Source organism: Bufo gargarizans, chromosome 2, assembly GCF_014858855.1.
Source record: "Bufo gargarizans isolate SCDJY-AF-19 chromosome 2, ASM1485885v1, whole genome shotgun sequence".
Taxonomy (NCBI): domain Eukaryota; kingdom Metazoa; phylum Chordata; class Amphibia; order Anura; family Bufonidae; genus Bufo; species Bufo gargarizans.
Window position 1 is genome coordinate 708,731,511 of NC_058081.1, and position 18,420 is coordinate 708,749,930.

At 40.8% G+C, this 18,420-nt stretch overlaps 1 protein-coding gene across 1 annotated transcript in view; it reads right to left on the bottom strand.

Moving 5' to 3' along the window:
* Positions 1–421: 421 nt before the first annotated feature.
* Positions 422–18,420, bottom strand: part of LOC122929093 — an 82,008-nt gene continuing 64,009 nt past the window's right edge. Inside the window, exons 2-12 of the mRNA XM_044282553.1 lie at positions 16,426–16,481; positions 15,183–15,236; positions 14,523–14,731; positions 13,776–13,829; positions 13,316–13,369; positions 12,597–12,836; positions 10,811–10,855; positions 9,903–10,160; positions 8,552–8,632; positions 8,224–8,303; positions 422–3,992 (exon numbers count right to left, since the gene is read on the bottom strand). Of these exons, the coding sequence (XP_044138488.1) occupies positions 3,990–3,992; positions 8,224–8,303; positions 8,552–8,632; positions 9,903–10,160; positions 10,811–10,855; positions 12,597–12,836; positions 13,316–13,369; positions 13,776–13,829; positions 14,523–14,731; positions 15,183–15,236; positions 16,426–16,466 (1,119 nt within the window). The 5' untranslated portion in view covers positions 16,467–16,481 and the 3' untranslated portion in view covers positions 422–3,989. The remainder of the gene's footprint in view (positions 3,993–8,223; positions 8,304–8,551; positions 8,633–9,902; positions 10,161–10,810; positions 10,856–12,596; positions 12,837–13,315; positions 13,370–13,775; positions 13,830–14,522; positions 14,732–15,182; positions 15,237–16,425; positions 16,482–18,420) is intronic.

An 18,420-nucleotide genomic window follows, 5' to 3' on the forward strand; every position in this document is an offset into this window, starting at 1 on the left:
GTCATTGCAAGTCGTTGTGGATCAGAAGATGGCCACCAATGGACCTTATGAGCCCAAACTGTTGGGGATGTAGTTTTCCTTGTAACCTTTGGCAAGCAATCAAGCTTCAGGTCTCATTTCCTAAACAGAACAACCTCATCTGCAATATTGCAGCTCTGAAGGATCAGAGAGCAGCACAGGACAATAGACTAGACCTAGTCTACGTGTATATGGGCCTGTGGGTATCACTCACACTCCGGCCCTGACCACTAGACTCCCAGTCTGAGATTACAGGATTGTCTTGAGATTGTGACTCGGGTTTATTTTGGAGGTGTGCCTAAGATGATAAGGGGTGGAGTTAGTGTGGGGTATTAACCTGTGGCACATACTTCTAGGTGTCCATGACGGAGGACGGAAAAAAAATCACGCATAGCAGACATTCTCATATAGAAATCCAATTTTAATCAATATTTTGGTATATACTAAATCATCATACATATAAAATGCTAACTTTTATCAGATAAATGAAAGCTCAGCTTGCTGTCAGTGAACGAAAGCAATGTTTAAAATCAAAAGCTAAAAAGTCAATTGTGCCTCACAAGGCTGCAGTTTGTTGCAATGTTTTCTTATTGTCTTTTATTCATTTTCAAATTATATTGTAAAACAAAACACACTATATTATACATGATTACTTAATAAGCTCTCCCCATCCACACCCCAACCTGATTCCCCAGATGGCAGAAGAAGAGAAAATAGAATAAAAAGATTGTCTAATGTTGTATCTTCATGATTGCAAAACTTTGAACACATTATTTTTTTTTTTTTATAATCAATTTGGTTGGATTGAACTTGGATTGGTTGGAAGGTGCTGTCCTATAAAAAAAATCTACTGGACTTTTCAAACCAGCACCTGGATATGAATACCTTTGTATGAACATATTAAAAATGTATTTCATAAAATGTATCTGTTTGGCCCTACCTACTGTTACTTATTTTCCTTATTTCTCCGTCCACCTCAGTAACATCACTGAGGTGGACACACATGCTCAGTTCTGTCCTCCAACTACCACCATCAGGATGTCTAGATCCATGTGAGGCACAGGGCTAGTTCTAGCTTTGTTAGCTTTATGATGTCTTGATTTTGTTTTCTAACATTGCTTATGGGTAACCCCTTTAAGATTACTACCACCTCTATAAAAGCTGGTTTTAAAGTAAGCCCTTGGTTGGAACTTGTCAATGTTAACTGTAAATGCTGGAAAAAAAAATTTTTTTATTATTTAACTGGTCAAAGAACTTGAATTGTTTCTCAGTATAACGTCTTCAAACCTAGTTTTTCCCACTTATCGGATCCCATCAACTTAGAACACTCTCCCAGTAATTGATTCCTCCAAACTGCAAAATCTTTCTGACTTGAGCATATTCTGAACACCTGACACATTTTATGGATCATCTGTATTGGAGGAAAAGAACTCCCTTTCTCTTCCCTAGATTCCAACAAATGTTGTATTACAGTATTTTGATCAATGCTTGTTGTCCCAAGGGGCCGAAGAGGTCCATCCAACTAATCTGAGATACCACAACATAAGAAAATGTAAATGGAACTGTCCAAATACCCCGATTGTTACTTTCTTGTAGATTGACTAGACTAATCCTTGGCCTTCCAAATCTTAATGACTTAAATACAGATTAATTAAAACAACGAGAGAACTTAAATACACATACAATTCGTGCAGCAGCCAAAACATGTTAATCAGAGCCAGGCTATCTACCAGTGTACAATTGGCCTTATACCAGGTTCTACACGTGTCTTTGAATGTATTCATAAAACATGTGCAAGAATTAAAAGAGTTTTTTAAAACTTTATCTGATCAGCTGCTTGAGAAGGCACCAGAGTTCCTGTGAGCGCTACAGCCTTCTCTCTGCCCACCAAGCAAAGCACTGTACATTGTATAGTGGCCATACTTGGTATTGCAGCTCAGTCTTATTGACTTCTATGGGGCTGAGCTGCGCCTAGGCCACGTGACCGATGAATGTGATAAGTTAACATGGCCTAGGAAAAGAGAAGGAAACGGAACTATTGCATCTAAGCTCCGGTGCCTTCTTAAAAAGCTGATCGGCAGGGGTCTTGGGGTTGGACCACCACTGACCAGATACTGATGACCTATCCAGAGGATCTGTCATCCGTATTAAAGTCTCAGAAAACCCCTTTAATTATTTCCATAAAAGTTTTTAGTTAGAAGGATCACTGGAAAAAATAAGATAATCACAGGTTGCCCTACTTCTGAGACCCCAGTGATTGACTGTAATCTGTGGAGGAACTGGGCAGCAAGTGTTACATTTCCCTGCAGCACCACTGCAGGGGGAACTAGGTATTACACAGTTTCTATTGAAATCAATGCTCTCCTCGGTCCTCCAGTGAGACAGAGATACTCTTCTGATAATGATAGTACATGAAGCTGATTGTGTATTAGTCCTAATATATAATAGCAGATTTGTTAATATTTACAGTCCCACATGTGGCTTTCCACAAACCACATGAAAAAGGTCAACGAAAACCTCAGAGTTGTCTAGGTCTGTATTTTTATGGTGTAAGTCTAATCTACTTTCATGGGATCTGCCAATAATCTAGTGTCTACTTGAATGTCCTAAATGGATCTTGTCAGGGGTAGCCAGGATCAGACATTTTGTTTCCCCCAAGATGAGCAGAGGTACCGGTAGTTTTTCACTTCTGATACCACTTGCTCCATAGATATATCGCTCCTTTTTGACCAAACTGAAAGTGTTAACCGATAATGAGTAAAGTCCTACCTACCATGAAAGCAGCTCATGCAGTTTTTATTGGGCCCTTGAAAAGAGGGGCCTTTTCCTGGCTGGTCTCATTCCCTTTACTATTGTGTGGCCAGAACATCCTCTCTCCAGGAAAGTTGCAGAGATAACCCAAGGCTCATCAAGAGAGCATGAGCTCCTAAACATATACCAGGACCATCTGCCCTGGGTGACAGCCTCTGGCCTCCTAAGACCAAGCCCTTCTTTTCTACTAGGCCCCCCTGTGCTTATGTTGGGATCACACATTTGTATCTCTCTTTTTACTCTGTAATCTTATTTGCTTTGCAACTGCTGTGTGACATTGAGTACTGTTGCCTAGCTTGCTTGTAACCAGAATACCCAAGCCCTTCTCTTATTCTTCAATTTCCAACTTTATTCAAACAACTTCCTTCATTTCTGTCGACAACTATACAACTTGACTTATTCCTACATCTTTTACCCCTGTTTTTGGACATTTGTACATATGGAAGACAGCAATTTCATTATTCCTACAGTTCAAAAGAAAGAACCTAAAACCAGTTTTTCAGCATGCAGAGGCAATGTTCTTCTGCAGCAGAGCGAATATCTCTTTAACCCCTTCCAGACATGGTGAATTTACATTTATGTGGTTCCCAAAGCCATTCACCTTAGGGGGGCTTGTTTTTTGCAGGAAAAGTTGTACTCTCTAATGCCACCATTTAATAATAGATATGATATTGTGGGAAGCTAAAGGAAATTCCAAGTAGGGTGAAATGGGGGGGGGGGGGAGATGATGGAACGCCTTACCCAATCTCAGCCAGGGGAAGGCGTTCCTGCCCCGAAATTGCATGGTTCTTTTTTTTTTTTTACCTTTACCTTGAGCAGGTAAATGTCCACGAATGGCTTTACCGCCAATTGCAGACATTAGCTCTGGGTGTACGCAGCTATGGCGCTCACTCCACTCCAGAGTGGGCGCCATCTTTAAAAACTTTAAGATATATGGCAGATGTCAGAAAGGGGTTAAATAGAGAACATGAACATACAATACAGTAGAATAGTTTGCAAAATCTAAACGAGGAGAGTTAAAAGAAATTTAGGTTTCAAACAAAATATAAGATTTGCATAGGGACAATTTAGTACAGTAAGAACATTGTAGAGCTCTCCAAAGCCAAAATGTGGATCTGGTAAAGATCCCTTCAAAATATGTTGAGAATCCTCCACATGGGTCACTACAAAATAAAAACATAAATTAAAATAAGTTTTTGTTCTTTAGTACAAGATGCAGCATGCAATATTCAGGAGGACTTACCATTTATGTTCATAAGTCGGCCATTTTGGAGACTCTACAACATGATGGTAACAGTGGAGTCTTCTTACATTTTACAAATATGTGGAAATAATTGATTCGGATGATTCAACGAAGTTCATCAGGAAATTCAATTAGTTGCCAGGTCGCATTGAATGTATGGTGTAACTTCAATATCCCAAAGATGGTGCCAGGGACTTCAGGAAAAAGCTTCAGAAGTTTTTTTTTTAAAAAGCTTGACTCGTTTCTGGCACAACAGCAAGTCCCCTTCCTCAGGCGCACAAAAAGCTTTTTATGCTCCTGAGGAAGGGGACTTGCTGTTATCACCGAAACGCGGCAAGCTTTTTTAAATAAAAAAACTTCTGAAACTTTTTCCTGAGGTCCCTGGTACCATCTTTGAGATATTTAAGTTACACCATACATTCCAGGCGTCCTCGGCGAGGGAGGAGAGAGTACAAGTGTATTGAGTTTATCTTGAACTCCCTTCCCTGGTGAAGTAAGTTACCTTCTCTGCCTTAATTTTAATTCTAATTTTCATTATGAACAATAATTTTTATTTTGCTTAATTTCTAACTATTTCTAGTATTTTAACCATATTAGATCCTATATTTGGCTACGTTTCTTAATGGTTCCTTTTTTTATGGCCCATTATTTTCTGTCTCTACTTTTATGGTATCCTGCTAATTTGTGATTCTGACGGTATTGGTACTCCTCCACATACAGATGTAGCAGGGTTAACACACAAACTCTTAACTCAAATTTCTTAACTCATCGTGTTATCTTGAAACAAAAGCCATTGAAAAGAAATTGAAGGTGTTTGTGCAATGCATTTAGTTTAGATAACACATCTCAGAAAGTATGTGTGTTAACTCTACTACATCTGTACCCTATTTTATACTCTGACTTTACTGTCTAGTTTTATACAGACCTGAATGCGGTATTCAAACACCTGAACATTTGCCCTCTTTAGATTGAAAACTGGAATACTGTTCAGCGCCTATCCACCTTGCCAGTAATACCCAAAGTTACTCCTTTTGAAGTCCAGCCTTCCCCAAAGGACCAAAGGTCCAAGAAGAAATCGACCTCTCTGAGTCCCAGGCGCCGGGCCATTGTTGCACCTTGAAGATTATAGAGCATATCAACATATCTCTATATTCTTTGTGAACTTTTTTGCTTCTTAAGTTTGCCTTATTTTCAGGATCCACAAGGGATTTGCTGTTTTATATTACTGTATTTTAAATAACTCCTTGGGGCTTTTCTTTGCTACCCTTATTTAGGCCCAATTCTATCTAATCCACTAAAGATTGGATAGCTGTCCCATGGGACCAAGCAGAGTTCATAGCCTCACTTTCACCATATACCTACGTAGTACTTTTGTTAGGGTCCTTATTTCATTTAATTTTACATTAAGTGCTCAGTAGGTTATCTGTTCAGACTTTCCAGACCCTTCAAAGCTGGATTATGGGCAGAGGATGGGTCATGTCAGATCATGAACCTTACCCTCCTTCCTTCAGCTTATTGGGTGACCACCGCATTTTGTTTGGATGGTGCCACCCAGACACTTGTTGTTCTATCTGTTTATTTCAATGTTGTTAATGTCTGTTTTGTTTTTGATTTTGTTCCAGTAGATCACAGGTCTCTGCTTGAACTTCATTGGCATGGCTACTCACTCTCCAGACCTCCAGACTAACAATGGAGCTTTGGTACTGCCTCTGGGAGGCTAAGTACACTATTTTCCCCATTTGCTTACATCGCTATCTTCTAGGCACAATAGATTACTTTGTCCTTCTGTACATGAACTATGGCTGTGTGTGTTAGAGGCCTTAACTATCCATTTTGAAGGATAAAGGCACCTTCCTCCATATCTGGTGGCAATGCCCCATGATCTCGGATTGGTGGTCATGGATCTTTGATATTAGTAACCAGGTCTGCAGCACTAGGGTCCCCAAAAGTGTGCACTTTCACACTTTTGGGTCTTTACCGATCTACAGAAGATGATAAGCCTACTTGCCTGTTAATGGGGTTTGGGGATATATGTTGCACTGCTTAACTTAGTCACAAGAGAGTTGTCACACCTTCTGCTAGGAATAAGATATGTCCTGATGTTTACTTTGTTGAATTGTACGAGGTGTAAAAAATATATATTCTATCATGGAGTATATAATGTTTAACTCCGTATCAGCAAGGTTTTATGAGGGCTCGGTCCTGTCAAAGTGATCTGATCAGTTTCTATGACTGGACCAGGCCGTGTAGCTGGATATCAGATATTTAAATTTTTCTTAAGCATTTGATACTGTGACACATGAAAGGTTAGTACATAAAATGAGAATGGTTTGCCTGGAGAAAATAAATATAAGTAACTGGCTCAGTGATAAAAAAACAGAGGGTGGTTATTATCGGTACATACTCTGATTAGGTCACCATTACCAGTTGGGGTCTCACAGGGTCACTATTATAGAGGTCAAAGTTGTTTATTACAAGGGGAATTATTAGAGGGGGTCACCTAGCATTGAACTGGCCCACCAGAATACCAGAGGATCCTCCAGTAGGCCCAAGCACTTACAATACTGGACCCCTCATACAACAAGGCCCTTAAGGTCCTATTTGTCACAGAGGTTGGGCCCACAATCATTTCCTCTGGTGGAACCAAGGGACTTCAGTCTGACGCTGGGGTCACTATTACTAGCAGAGTACCAAAGGGGTCAGTAAAATTGGGGCCATCATTAGCAGTGGGGCACATCAGGGGTGAATATTAAGCCTTATTCTCTTTAATATATTTATAATGTGGGTGCACAATACAATCATTACTGATGATACTAAATGATACTAAACTTTGCAAAGTAATTAACAAAAAAGAGATGGTATATAACATATAGATTGCAGTCTTGGGCAGATAAGTGGCAGATGAGGTTTAACAATGACAAATGTAAGGTTATGCACATGGGAAGGAATAATGCAAGTCACCCGTACATACTAAATGGTAAAACACTCGGTAACACTGACATGGAAAAGGATCTAGGAATTTTTGTGAACAGCAAACGAAGCTGTAGAAACCAGTGTCAGGCAGCTGCTGCCAAGGCCAATAAGATAATGGGTGCATCAAAAGGGGCATAGATGCCCGTGATGAGAACATAGTCCTACCACTTTACAAATCACTGGTCAGACCACACATGGAGTACTGTGTACAGTTCTGGGCTCCTGTAAACATATATAGGCAGACATAGCAGAGCTGGAGAGGGTTCAGAGGAGGGCAACTAAAGTAATAACTGGAATGGGGGGACTACAGTACCATGAAAGATTATCAAAATTAGGGTTATTCACTTTAGAAAATAGACGACTGAGCGGAGATCTAATAACTATGTATAAATATATCAGGGGACAGTACAGAGATCTATCCCATCATCTATTTATCCCCAGGACTGTGACCAGCTGTTGCAAAACAACAACTCCTATAATTTCAGCCTACATAAGGGTATGGTGGGAGTTGTAGTTTTACAAAAGCTGGAGGGCCGCAGGTTGAGCATCCCTGGTTTAGAGGAAAAGGTTTCTACACAAACATAGAAGAGAATTCTTTACGGTAAGAGCAGTGAGACTATGGAGCTCTCTGCCTGAGGAGGTGGTGATGGGGAGTACAATAAAGGAATTCAAGAGGGGCCTGGATGTATTTCTGGAGTGTAATAATATTACAGGCTATAGCTACTAGAGAGGGGTCGCTGATCCAGGGAGTTATTCTGATTGCCTGATTGGAGTTGGGAAGGAATTATTTTTTCTAAGATGAGTAAAATTGTCTTCCAAGTCATGAAGGTATTTACAGAACAAGAGACTGAACTGGATGGATGTCTTTTTTTGTGTATTATGTTATTACTTGCAGTCACTTTTCTGTATAAACTCCACATATGCAAAGCAACAAATTCCTGGTGCACATCTAATGATATTCCTGTTCTCGCTCATTCTTCATGGTGCTGATCTTGGTCTTATTATCCTATTCGGCCATGACACTGAGCCATGTATAGGCTCCTAACAGAAGGAGGGCTAACGTGTGAGCTCTGTTATTTCTGGGACTGATCCCTACAGACTTTACAATGACTTCTATTAAGTTCCAGAAGTTCAGTCAGAATGCATCTGATTAGTAGCAGAAAAGAAGTATTACTTACCAAAAATCCCAAAATGGCAGGAAGAGCCATTATACATATTACAAGTAGACCCCCGTCTATCCGTGATATTCCTTCACTAGCTGAAAATACATTTTGATGTTAGTACATACATTCAATTAGATGGAAAAATGCTAAACATGTTGTGTATAAATCAAGCATCTGGCAGCAGCTTATCTGCATCTTCGGTTGACCATGAATTTTTATGGGTGGCTGTACACTTTGGTATTTCATTGATGGAACAACAATGCAAAATAATCAGTAAAATGGAGAACGCCACTGTGCCAAGTCTGTAAACCCATCAAGCTATCCCATCCAGTCGTGTCCTTACCTGCACTTTTTTCTGCAGAAGTCTTACCATCGGAACGGTCACTTTGTCTTTCCCTCACACCAGTCTTGTTTTTTTGACACTCTGCAATGACAAAATAATTCTCATTCCAGATTTGGAACGTATTCTTGAGACTTCTTGGCAGCAGGGGCATTAATGATTCCTAGAAACTCTCTAGACCCTGAGGACTCTAGACCCCTCAGCATTCTCAACTCTGCTAAGTTGGTATTGCCAAACTCTAGTGCCTTCATGCCGCCCTGGGCTTTATATGTGATCCTACCCCATGGACCTGGACCTGAGCAATATCCTCTTAGGTTCTTGTATTGTGCAAGACATTCTGCTGTTTTTATGGGTAGGATATTAAGATGGCTTATTTTTAACCATGGGTTTTGCCTGCCCTGACCTCTGCCTTGTTACCGAACTGAAAGTACTCAACCTTCACGGAGCTCTGCAAGTCATTGACTGCTGACCCTACATTATGCCTGATAATGACTTCTGCCTGCTGACGTGGTAATGTGTCTTGGGGTCATCGGATCAGTTTTAGGTCAGTTGTGGCTAAAGGTTGGGACCTGGGGCTTCTTTGCAGTCCAGATCCATGTTCAGGGATTAAAGGGTGAACACCAGGGCTTACATTCTGTTCAAAGGTTTAGCTGTAAATCAAATCCATTGCAACCAAGAGGCTCCACTCAATCTCTAGTAAGGTCTATGGCACATTGGATGAAATCCAAATTTTTGTACTGAAAGAGAAGGTTTATCATTCACTTCTTTTTTTTTTATTGATTTACAGGGTAGCCGTCTAGATGGTTGGCACCCTTCCTTATGGAGGAGAGCTCTTTTGTAAATAATCCTTAGGTTGCGTTGCCTGAGTCTCACTACTTTTTGCTGGATCCTCACAGTGAGGCCATTGTACCAATGGGGCTTTTGTCTGGTTAATTGGTACAAGGATCTTGGATGGATATTGCAGAGGACTTTTCTCTGAGGTTTGTCACGTCCCTACAACCTCTTCTGGCAGTGCCCACTTGCTCAGGGCTTGTTACATACCATATAACATGAACTGCACGCAGGAATAGACTTTTGTACCACTTGGTTATTGACTGTGTCCTGAAACTGGGAACTGTTGGGGCAATCCAGGAGGCCTGGTGCCCTAACAACTGTTTTAGAATGACTAGCCTGGAATCACCACATCATGGGAGGGAAGAGTATTTCTGTCCTGAACTGGGCATTCCTTTCTCTTTTTGCCTTCCCCCTGTGTCTGTTCCTTAATAAATCTATGGGGCCATGAATTTCTCTCCCTGATGCATATTGAAGGACACCATTGTTATATGACCCTATATGATCTATGTCTACCTCATACCTTTAGTATTCAGTTCCACATAGTCAGTGATGCCTTGTCCTTTCCCATGCTCAACAAACAATTGTCTATTTTCTTCATCCCCCTTTTTTCTGCAGGAAATTTCCAGCAATGACTTGTTCTTGAAGCAAGCAGAGCAGCTCTTCAGTATGCCCACTCTCTGTGGGCAAAATATAGCTTCATGTTCCTGAAAAGTTTTGATCTGGTCATCTTGTTTAATAACAATTGGAAAATCTGTTACTGGAACACTGCCAGAGATCTCTGTCAGGAGAAAAGTGTAGAGAAGAGTAGAGGCTAACATTACATATATATATATATATATATATATATATATAACATTATATATAACATTTATGTTGTTATTCAAACATTCTCATAGCATTCTAATTATGAGGCAGACCTAAAATAGGGATTCTGGCCCTAGACAGTTGTGACATATACATAGCTATTTTCCTATAGATTGCCATGGTGAAAATACCACTTAGCCTAAAGTCTTATCTATCTTTGCATATGAATATGAAGATTAATCTATTGACCACTGTTATCTGAAAAGTTGACCTCTGGAGAAGCCAATTATAGAGTTCTTCAATGAGGAGAGTGAAAAGAAGAACAGAAAAATCCCTACCACTATGTTTGTGTCTTCAGTACTGATCTAAAGATTTTGCATTATTATGTGTCAATTAGATTGTTGTTCAATAGAGACAGATGTTTTGGCGTACTCGGCAGGATGTGGACTAAAGCAACCATTCTTCCTGTGTTTGCAGCACAACATTATATATAGATATTTGATTGCTAGATACATGGATAATAGATAGATAGATTATTAGATAGATAGATAGATAGATAGATAGATAGATAGATAGATAGATATTAGGTTATGCAGCTATTTAGAAACATTAGACCCTCCTTACCGACATCAACATCTTCATCTTCATCCTCCACGGATGTTTTACTCACTGGTCAATGGATGAAATATAAAATATTGCATTAGATAAGAAGCATCAAGCCCCATAAACAGTTCTCGAGCAGGGTGAATAGTGAAAATAAGTGTGTGCTTACGTTCACAATCTTAAAGGGATGTTCCATGTGCAATGTTACAGCAACTCACTAGGACAGTGATGGTGAACCTTTTAGAAACCGAGTGCCCAAACTGCAACCAAATACCCACTTATTTATCGCAAAGTGCCCACACGGCAATTTAACCTGAATACCAATATAGTATATCTTCCATGTACTTCATCATTTAGCTATAATAGCTTAATAGCCTACATTCAGTGCGCTACCTGTGCTGTTCATAGTGCGTCCTGTGCTGATGAATGGTAGGAAAATTCTAAAGCATACTGGTACACCATAGACTTTTTCCAAGGCGCGGGTGCCCACAGAGAGGGCTCTGAGTGCCGCCTCTGGCACTCGTGCCATAGGTTCGCCATCACTGCACTAGGATATGCCATCACATAATGATCAGTTTGGGTCTGACCGCTGACACCCTGGGCAGTCCTGATAATGAAGAAACCAAGGCCATTCCAACAGTTCTCCAGCACATTGGTCCTCTGAGCACCCACTGAGCAGGGAATTGCAAGAGAACTCCATTCAACCTGTGGAGATTGTGCAACTTGTGGTGATGGCATGTCCTAGTGATAGGATCACGTAGGGTACAACCACATGTTCAGGATTTTGCATGCAGTTTTGGAAACCAAAATCAGGAGTGGATCTTAAAAAGATAGAACCTATACAGGATAAATACAAAGTCTCTCTGAATTAACTTCTGATTTTGACTTCTAAAACTGCATCCAAAAACCTGACCATGTGGCCATACCCTTTCTATGGTAGGCTTTACTTTTAGAAAAACAAGATGGGTTTCTTTCAAAAACAGCCCCACAGATGTCCAAAGTTTGGGTGTGGCATTGCAGCTTACCCCAATCACTTCAATGGCACCAAACTGTAATATCAGAACACCTATGAACACATGACCCATCGACCACTCTCATGGGTTTCTAATTCTGCACAACTTGTGTTTGAGCAGTTTCTAGAAGAAAGCAGCCATGATGTTGTAATCTTGGATAGTGATGGACGAACATCACCCGGGACGGTTCGCGAACGCGATCGCGATCAAATGTTCGCGAACCGCAAGTTTGCGGTGGGCCCCATTCACTCTACTGGCAGGAGAACCTGAAAAACCTTCAGCTCATATTTGCAGCCAGCAAACACTTACTAGAAGTACACAAATAGTCCCACAACATGGCGGAGAGGGGAGGCCGCCATGTACTGACAGAGTGCTAACTGGTCTTGGTGGTCTGGGATGAGGACTGTGTTTCCCAAGGATCATTTTCTACTGGGAAATAACGGGCACAGTATAATACACTAGAATCTATATAATATAAAGATGTTAGCCCCCAACGATCAGATACTGATACCCCCAAAGGATAGGTCATGTAAAACTCCCTGAAAACCCCCTTCAAGGAATCTCACAGTGGAGACAATGAATCATCACTAAAGTATATTTGGAAGCTTGGTGGTAAGCAGAATGACCACCATTGCAGACAACAGGGATTGTCAACCAAATGTCCTAGGTTTAGACCTAGACAAACTAGTGGCCATGTTGACTGGCACCTAATTTTCACAGATTTCACACAATGTATTTAATGGTTCTCTTACAGTATTTTACTTTCTATCATACCCACAAAATGAAAGTTTTACCTTTACAAATAATTGGGACGAGGGGGCCATCCAAATTTCCTTTCCCATATTTGACCTGAATATCCATAGCATTGGTGCAATTAATTTCCAGAGATGAACCTCTAATACAAGCCAAGCAGGACCCAAAAATAAAAACTCTTTCTGGACAGAATGTGGGCTCTTCAAAGAAAAAGCTCTGATCATTATTGCTGAGGGTTACCGGAAAATCTGATACTCGAAAATAATTTGCACACTGGAATCCTAAAAGAGGGAATATATGAACAGAAATAAAATTGTGATTTACTAAATTGGAACAACCAGTTTGATAAAAGCCTAAAAAAAAAACACTCGGCCAGTGCTTTTAGAGAAGGGAAGAGAAGGGGAGAGAAATTGTTTGTGGAGGAGGAGCTGCTAGGAGAGAAGAAGCTGCTGAGATTGTAGTCATACTTGTGGTATCAGTCCAATCTAATGCTTGAGAGATATAGTGGTTGAAATTAACCTGTACCAGTTCATATTTTAAAGTACATATGAAAGGTGTCTTAAAATAAAGGGATGTTATTTAGTATATCACCTATAGAGCATGTATAGATTGACAGTACCCAAGACAAGCAAAGCGAAGAGGAATAGCCACCCAAATATGTTCTATTGGAGAAGACCTAGATAGTGGATCTAGCACAGTCATTGTAGAGATGACCACACTAGAACATCAGGTAGTATTCTACTGGTACACATACACCTACCAGAGTGAACCAGATGGCACTGGCAAAACAAGCAGAGGGCAATAAGGGGAAGGCCTGTAAATAAAGGATAGTCTTTAGTAACCATGGCTGTAACCGATTAGGTCTTCATCTAGAACTGAGGTCACTCATTAAACATGACCTTGACTCTAGCCACTGTACATATCAATGCATAGTAAAATCCTCCACCTTAACACTACCGATGGCTACTGAAGACAGAAGCTTATTGACCTGGTTATAATGGTCAGCAGTAATGTGCCCAGGTGTTAGATGACAAGGGGGGGGGGGGGGTTACATGAAGTCATTCTGTCTTGACCAGGGCATTTAACTACAGGACTAGGACACTGAATGAAATAGTTTCCTTGGGTGACGAAAAACCTAGCTACAAATTTAGGTAAGCAATAAAACAAAATGGGGGCATATAGAACTTGGATCAAAAAGCTGAATTTTTCAGATGACTTACAATTTCCAGTAAATGTTTTAGGCAACTTTAGGCGGTATTTTCCAGACAAAGTACCTAACGTAAAGAAATATCAATTAGGTGAACAAGCAAAATTCGGTGTAAGAAGAGAGGTAGTGGTAAAAGACTCATACATGCATATGATTTACAGTGTTGGGGTACCTTTTGAATGGGGTATCAGGAAGCGATCCATAGCTCATGCCATAAGTTCGCCAAATACAGATTCTAACTGTCCAAGAGGCAAAAAAAGGGCAATTGTCTCAGAGCTCCAACTGTTTAGTTGTCTCCATTGTCCCAATTTTACCATAAGAGGGATCCACAGACATCTAGATTCAGGGGTTCCTATAACTGCAAAGGAACAAATCCAATGAACTGCACCTCTATCACCCCAAACCCTCTCCTGGCCCATATTTAACTCTAATAGGGACATACTGTTGAGCAGATAGAGAGGAGGACAACTCTGAAGTGATGGAGGAGAATGTGGGGTAACTTCAACCATAGATAAGTTGGACATTATATGCCATTTGTTATTATTTGGCACTACATGATGCTATAGAGATGGGCACTGGAATCTAGAATTGTGGTATATGGTGGTTGATGGGTTGGGGGCTGGAGGCTTTACATGGGCATCCATAGACATTTATGGATAAAGGTGTTAACCCCCTAAAGAATGTCTTCAACTTCATCCAGGTTTTATCTACATAGACTTCTACACATTTTTTTAACATTAATTTGGCATCATAAACTTGCCAGGTTTAGTACGTCGCCCCTTGATGACTACCACTGCCTTTATCTTCTTTCTTTTACGTTTCCTCTGCCTTTTCTTCTTCTCCATTTTTTGAACCGGTAGAGGAATGGGTGATTCTGTGACAGTTTCTGGAGGTGGAGACTTCTCTTCCGCATCCTGGTCAATCTTGCAAGGTTGATGGAACTTTTTGCTTGTTTTGTCTATGGAAAATCTGGAAAAAAAAATTCTAAACTGATTTATTGTTGCCTACATTATGTTTTTGGAAGAGGTCAGTTTCATCAGAGTGAACGATTAAGCCAAGTATTTAATACTGACCCCGTGCTACTCACTACTAGTGATGATCCAATCTGTATATGTTCCATTAATTCTACACCTCGTTTTTTTCTCCTGCACATGTATTGTCTTAGTCCCAGTTTCTTATGCTATGTTTCAACCAAGATCAAGATGATATGATACTTACAGCTCACATAGGTTCAGTCAACAGCTTACTTTCTCATAGAAACTTATTTTTGATGGATGGGTCCCTAGATGAAAAAAAAACTGATTCTGGGGAATCCCTGTGATCAACTGAAGTTAGGCAACCTAGCAGCATGTGTTCAAGGTGTAGACAGCCCTTAGAACGTTATAGTGGACTTCATATGTTTAGGTTTTCACTCACTTACCCCTCCTCCTCGATAGGTGTGCCATAGTCAATCAAATTGCTGTCTACAAGAGTTCTGTTGAGAAAAATCAATAGATGTAAGTACTGTATACAGATGTGTCCTTCCTTACAGTTTTTGTTGGCTTGAGAGCTTCTCAAAACGAATGGCTTGAATTCTCCAGCTTGAAAAATACAACTTTAGCATTACTCTGTTGGGGGCGTTTAGAGTAGCAGAAAAAAATTCTGGACATCTAATTTCTGGATATCTTGGACCAAGAGGAAAAGTAATGAATGACACATCTGTATGTACATGGTGGGATGGCTCCATATACAGCAATAGGCATTGTGACAATAACCTGAACACCACCTACCATCACCCTCAAAGCAGAATATCAAAGTGGTTTCCGACCCTCAAAGCTGTTTTTCTTCTGCCCTCGAAAGTGCTTAGCTTCAAGATAAAAAAAGTCACTTACCTGTTCACCAGTGCTCCATTATAGCACTGAAGGTCCTCTATTTGCTGCTTCTGGTGACCTAAAGACCAGAAGTGTAGCATCCCATCCATCATCACCTCTGCAGCCATTCACTGACCTTAGCAGTGAAGTGTCTTTAAGAGACACAAAACCTCTGAGGCCAGTGAATAGACGCAGCAGTGCACATGATGACCTCAGGGTGTAAACCTCTAGTCCACAGGGGACTAGAAGCATTAGAGATTGGACCCTCGCCGCTGGAATAGAGCATCGGTGAACAGATAAGTGGCTTTGTTTTGTTATGCTAAGCACATTGGGGAGCATGTGTTAAACTGCTTTGTTGGTTAGACAACCACTTTTAAAAGGATATTACCTATTGGAACATTTATGGCAAATTGATAGAATATACCATAAGTGTCCCATAGGTGCAGGACAGGTCCCACTTCTGGAGAATGGAGCCCTGAAGCGAATGGAGAGGAAACTGCCACTGTCCATTCGCTTCTATGGCACAGCAAAAATTAGCTGAGCCCCTGGGATCTGCTTCTATGTAAAAAATAGGGCCTTAAGTGAATGCACAGTAAGGTGCACATGTGTAGTGTGGTGGTAGCCTGTTTTTAAGATAGGAGCGCGTGCCAGAGGTGGACATTTATGGAACAACCCCTTTTAATGAGCAGCATCTGTGGGTGAAGGTGGGGGAAAGGTGTTATATGACATTTTTCTATGATTTCTATGTACATTCCAGTCCGATAGTGATCACGGTCCATGAGTAGTTTTTCTCACACCTTTATGATCACTTACGTTTTCTCGTGGGCAGGAGAATCATCTGTGATCACTGCCATGTCTACAGGATAACTCTAGAGATAAACAGAGAAATAAAAATATATAAATACCAAATCTATCAGAATCTAAGGCCTAGAACTGCCCAATCACCTACGTCCCTCACCTACCACCTGCCTTGGGCTGCAGTAGAGTGCACTACATCAAGCAGGGGGTCGGCGTATTGATGCCCTATGCTTAGGACAGGCCATTAAACGGGTTGTCCAGGAGTAAAATATTGATGTCCCAGTAGAATAGGGCTGAACACTGTATGGAACTGTTAGTGGCGTAAGTAGAGAAGTAAGGGCCCCATAGCAAGGATCAAACCAGGCCCCCCACACAGGACAGAAGGGTTTCCGCCTAAAAACCTTTAGTTGACCCTTGGGCCATTTTTTCCACCGCCTCATTTGCTAAAAGTTGTTCCTTTAGACGGTAGAGTCCTGACCAAGTTTTGACTCCAGTAGAAGAGGGGATTATCCCTCTAGCCCTGGGCCCCATAGCAGTCGCATGGTCTGCCGCTATGGTAGTTACGACCAATCTTACCTCTGCACAACACAATTGATCGTCTCAGACACATGAAGGCAAGAAGTTCTACAAATTAACTCTCGACATACCTGTTAATTAAAAAAACATTCCAGGTGACTACCTCATGAAGCTGAGGGTTTGTCTTCTCTGAGATATTGGTGGTGAATTGATAGAAAATGCTACCAATGTTCAAAAGGTGAGGGTCCTGCCCCTGGGACCCACAGCTATCTCCAGAACAGGACCCCTGAAGTGAGAGGAGAGCAGCCAGGCCGCTCTCCATTCATTTCTATGGGACTGCCGAAAATAGCTCTCAGCTACCTCTAGCATTCCCATAGAAGTTGATGGAGCAGTGGCTGTGCTTGCGCAGCGTGCTCTTTATTCATTACTATGAGACTACTGAATATAGCCGAGCGCACTAACTCCAGGTATTTTCTGAACTCCCATAGAAATTTACTGAGAGCAAGCTGTGCATGCGCGGTGCACTTTCCTTCACTTTCGGGGGCCGTTCTGGAAATAGGTGGGGATTCCAGAGGTGGGACTAGTGGTGTTTCATCGAAGTCCCAGATGTGCCAAGCCCTTTAATTAAGTGTTCTTGCATGGCAAGACCACTTACTGTTATCTCACATATATATTCTTATTATTATAGCCAAATTTACCACCCTAACTCCTCCCACAGATAGACATAGACAGTAATATACCGAAACGATTGTTCCCGATTGGTGTGCTATTTCTTTGTGGAACGTTTCGCCGAATTGTTTATGAAATATCAGTGTTTTTGTGGCGAAATTGGTCCCATGGGAATGAATGGCGGAATGTTCAAAACTAGAGTGTGAGCTTAAAATGTAGGTCTGGGTCTTGTGATTCTCACAATATAAAGCTCTTCAGTGTAGGAGTTATAGTTTTTTAACTATGACCGTTTGAAGAAGGCAACCGCCAGTGAAGTAAGCAAGTTGGAGCAGTTTGTTTTTAACAGCTCTTCTCTGCCTTTGCTGTAGAGTAAGTTGCCATAGGAACCCAGGTGTGTGAGCAGCCAGCAGAGTGACAAAAGCTAGAGTGTGAGCTGCAAAATCAGGACATGATTTCTAAACTGCCACCACTCCCTCATTTTCAAGCCCACCTACACAAATCGGCTGCTAATGTTTTTATAAAAGTATGTTTTAATGTAACTGTGAAGCACTTTGGGCAACAACATTGCAATTAAATGTGCTATATAAATAAATAAAAGTTGAAATACATTTCTCACTCTATCAAGCTTGCCATGTGCACTTTTTAAATTTGATCAATCAATTGGTTAGTGTAATGTTTACTATCTTTACTCACTCCAAACACTCTACACAGTTACTCTGCCCACTCCATAAAGTTACTCTGCCCAGTCCAACCTTTTTTTTTTTTTTAACCAAACTTTATTAAATTTCTAAAATAACAATTATATAAAGCATATAATTAATTTTA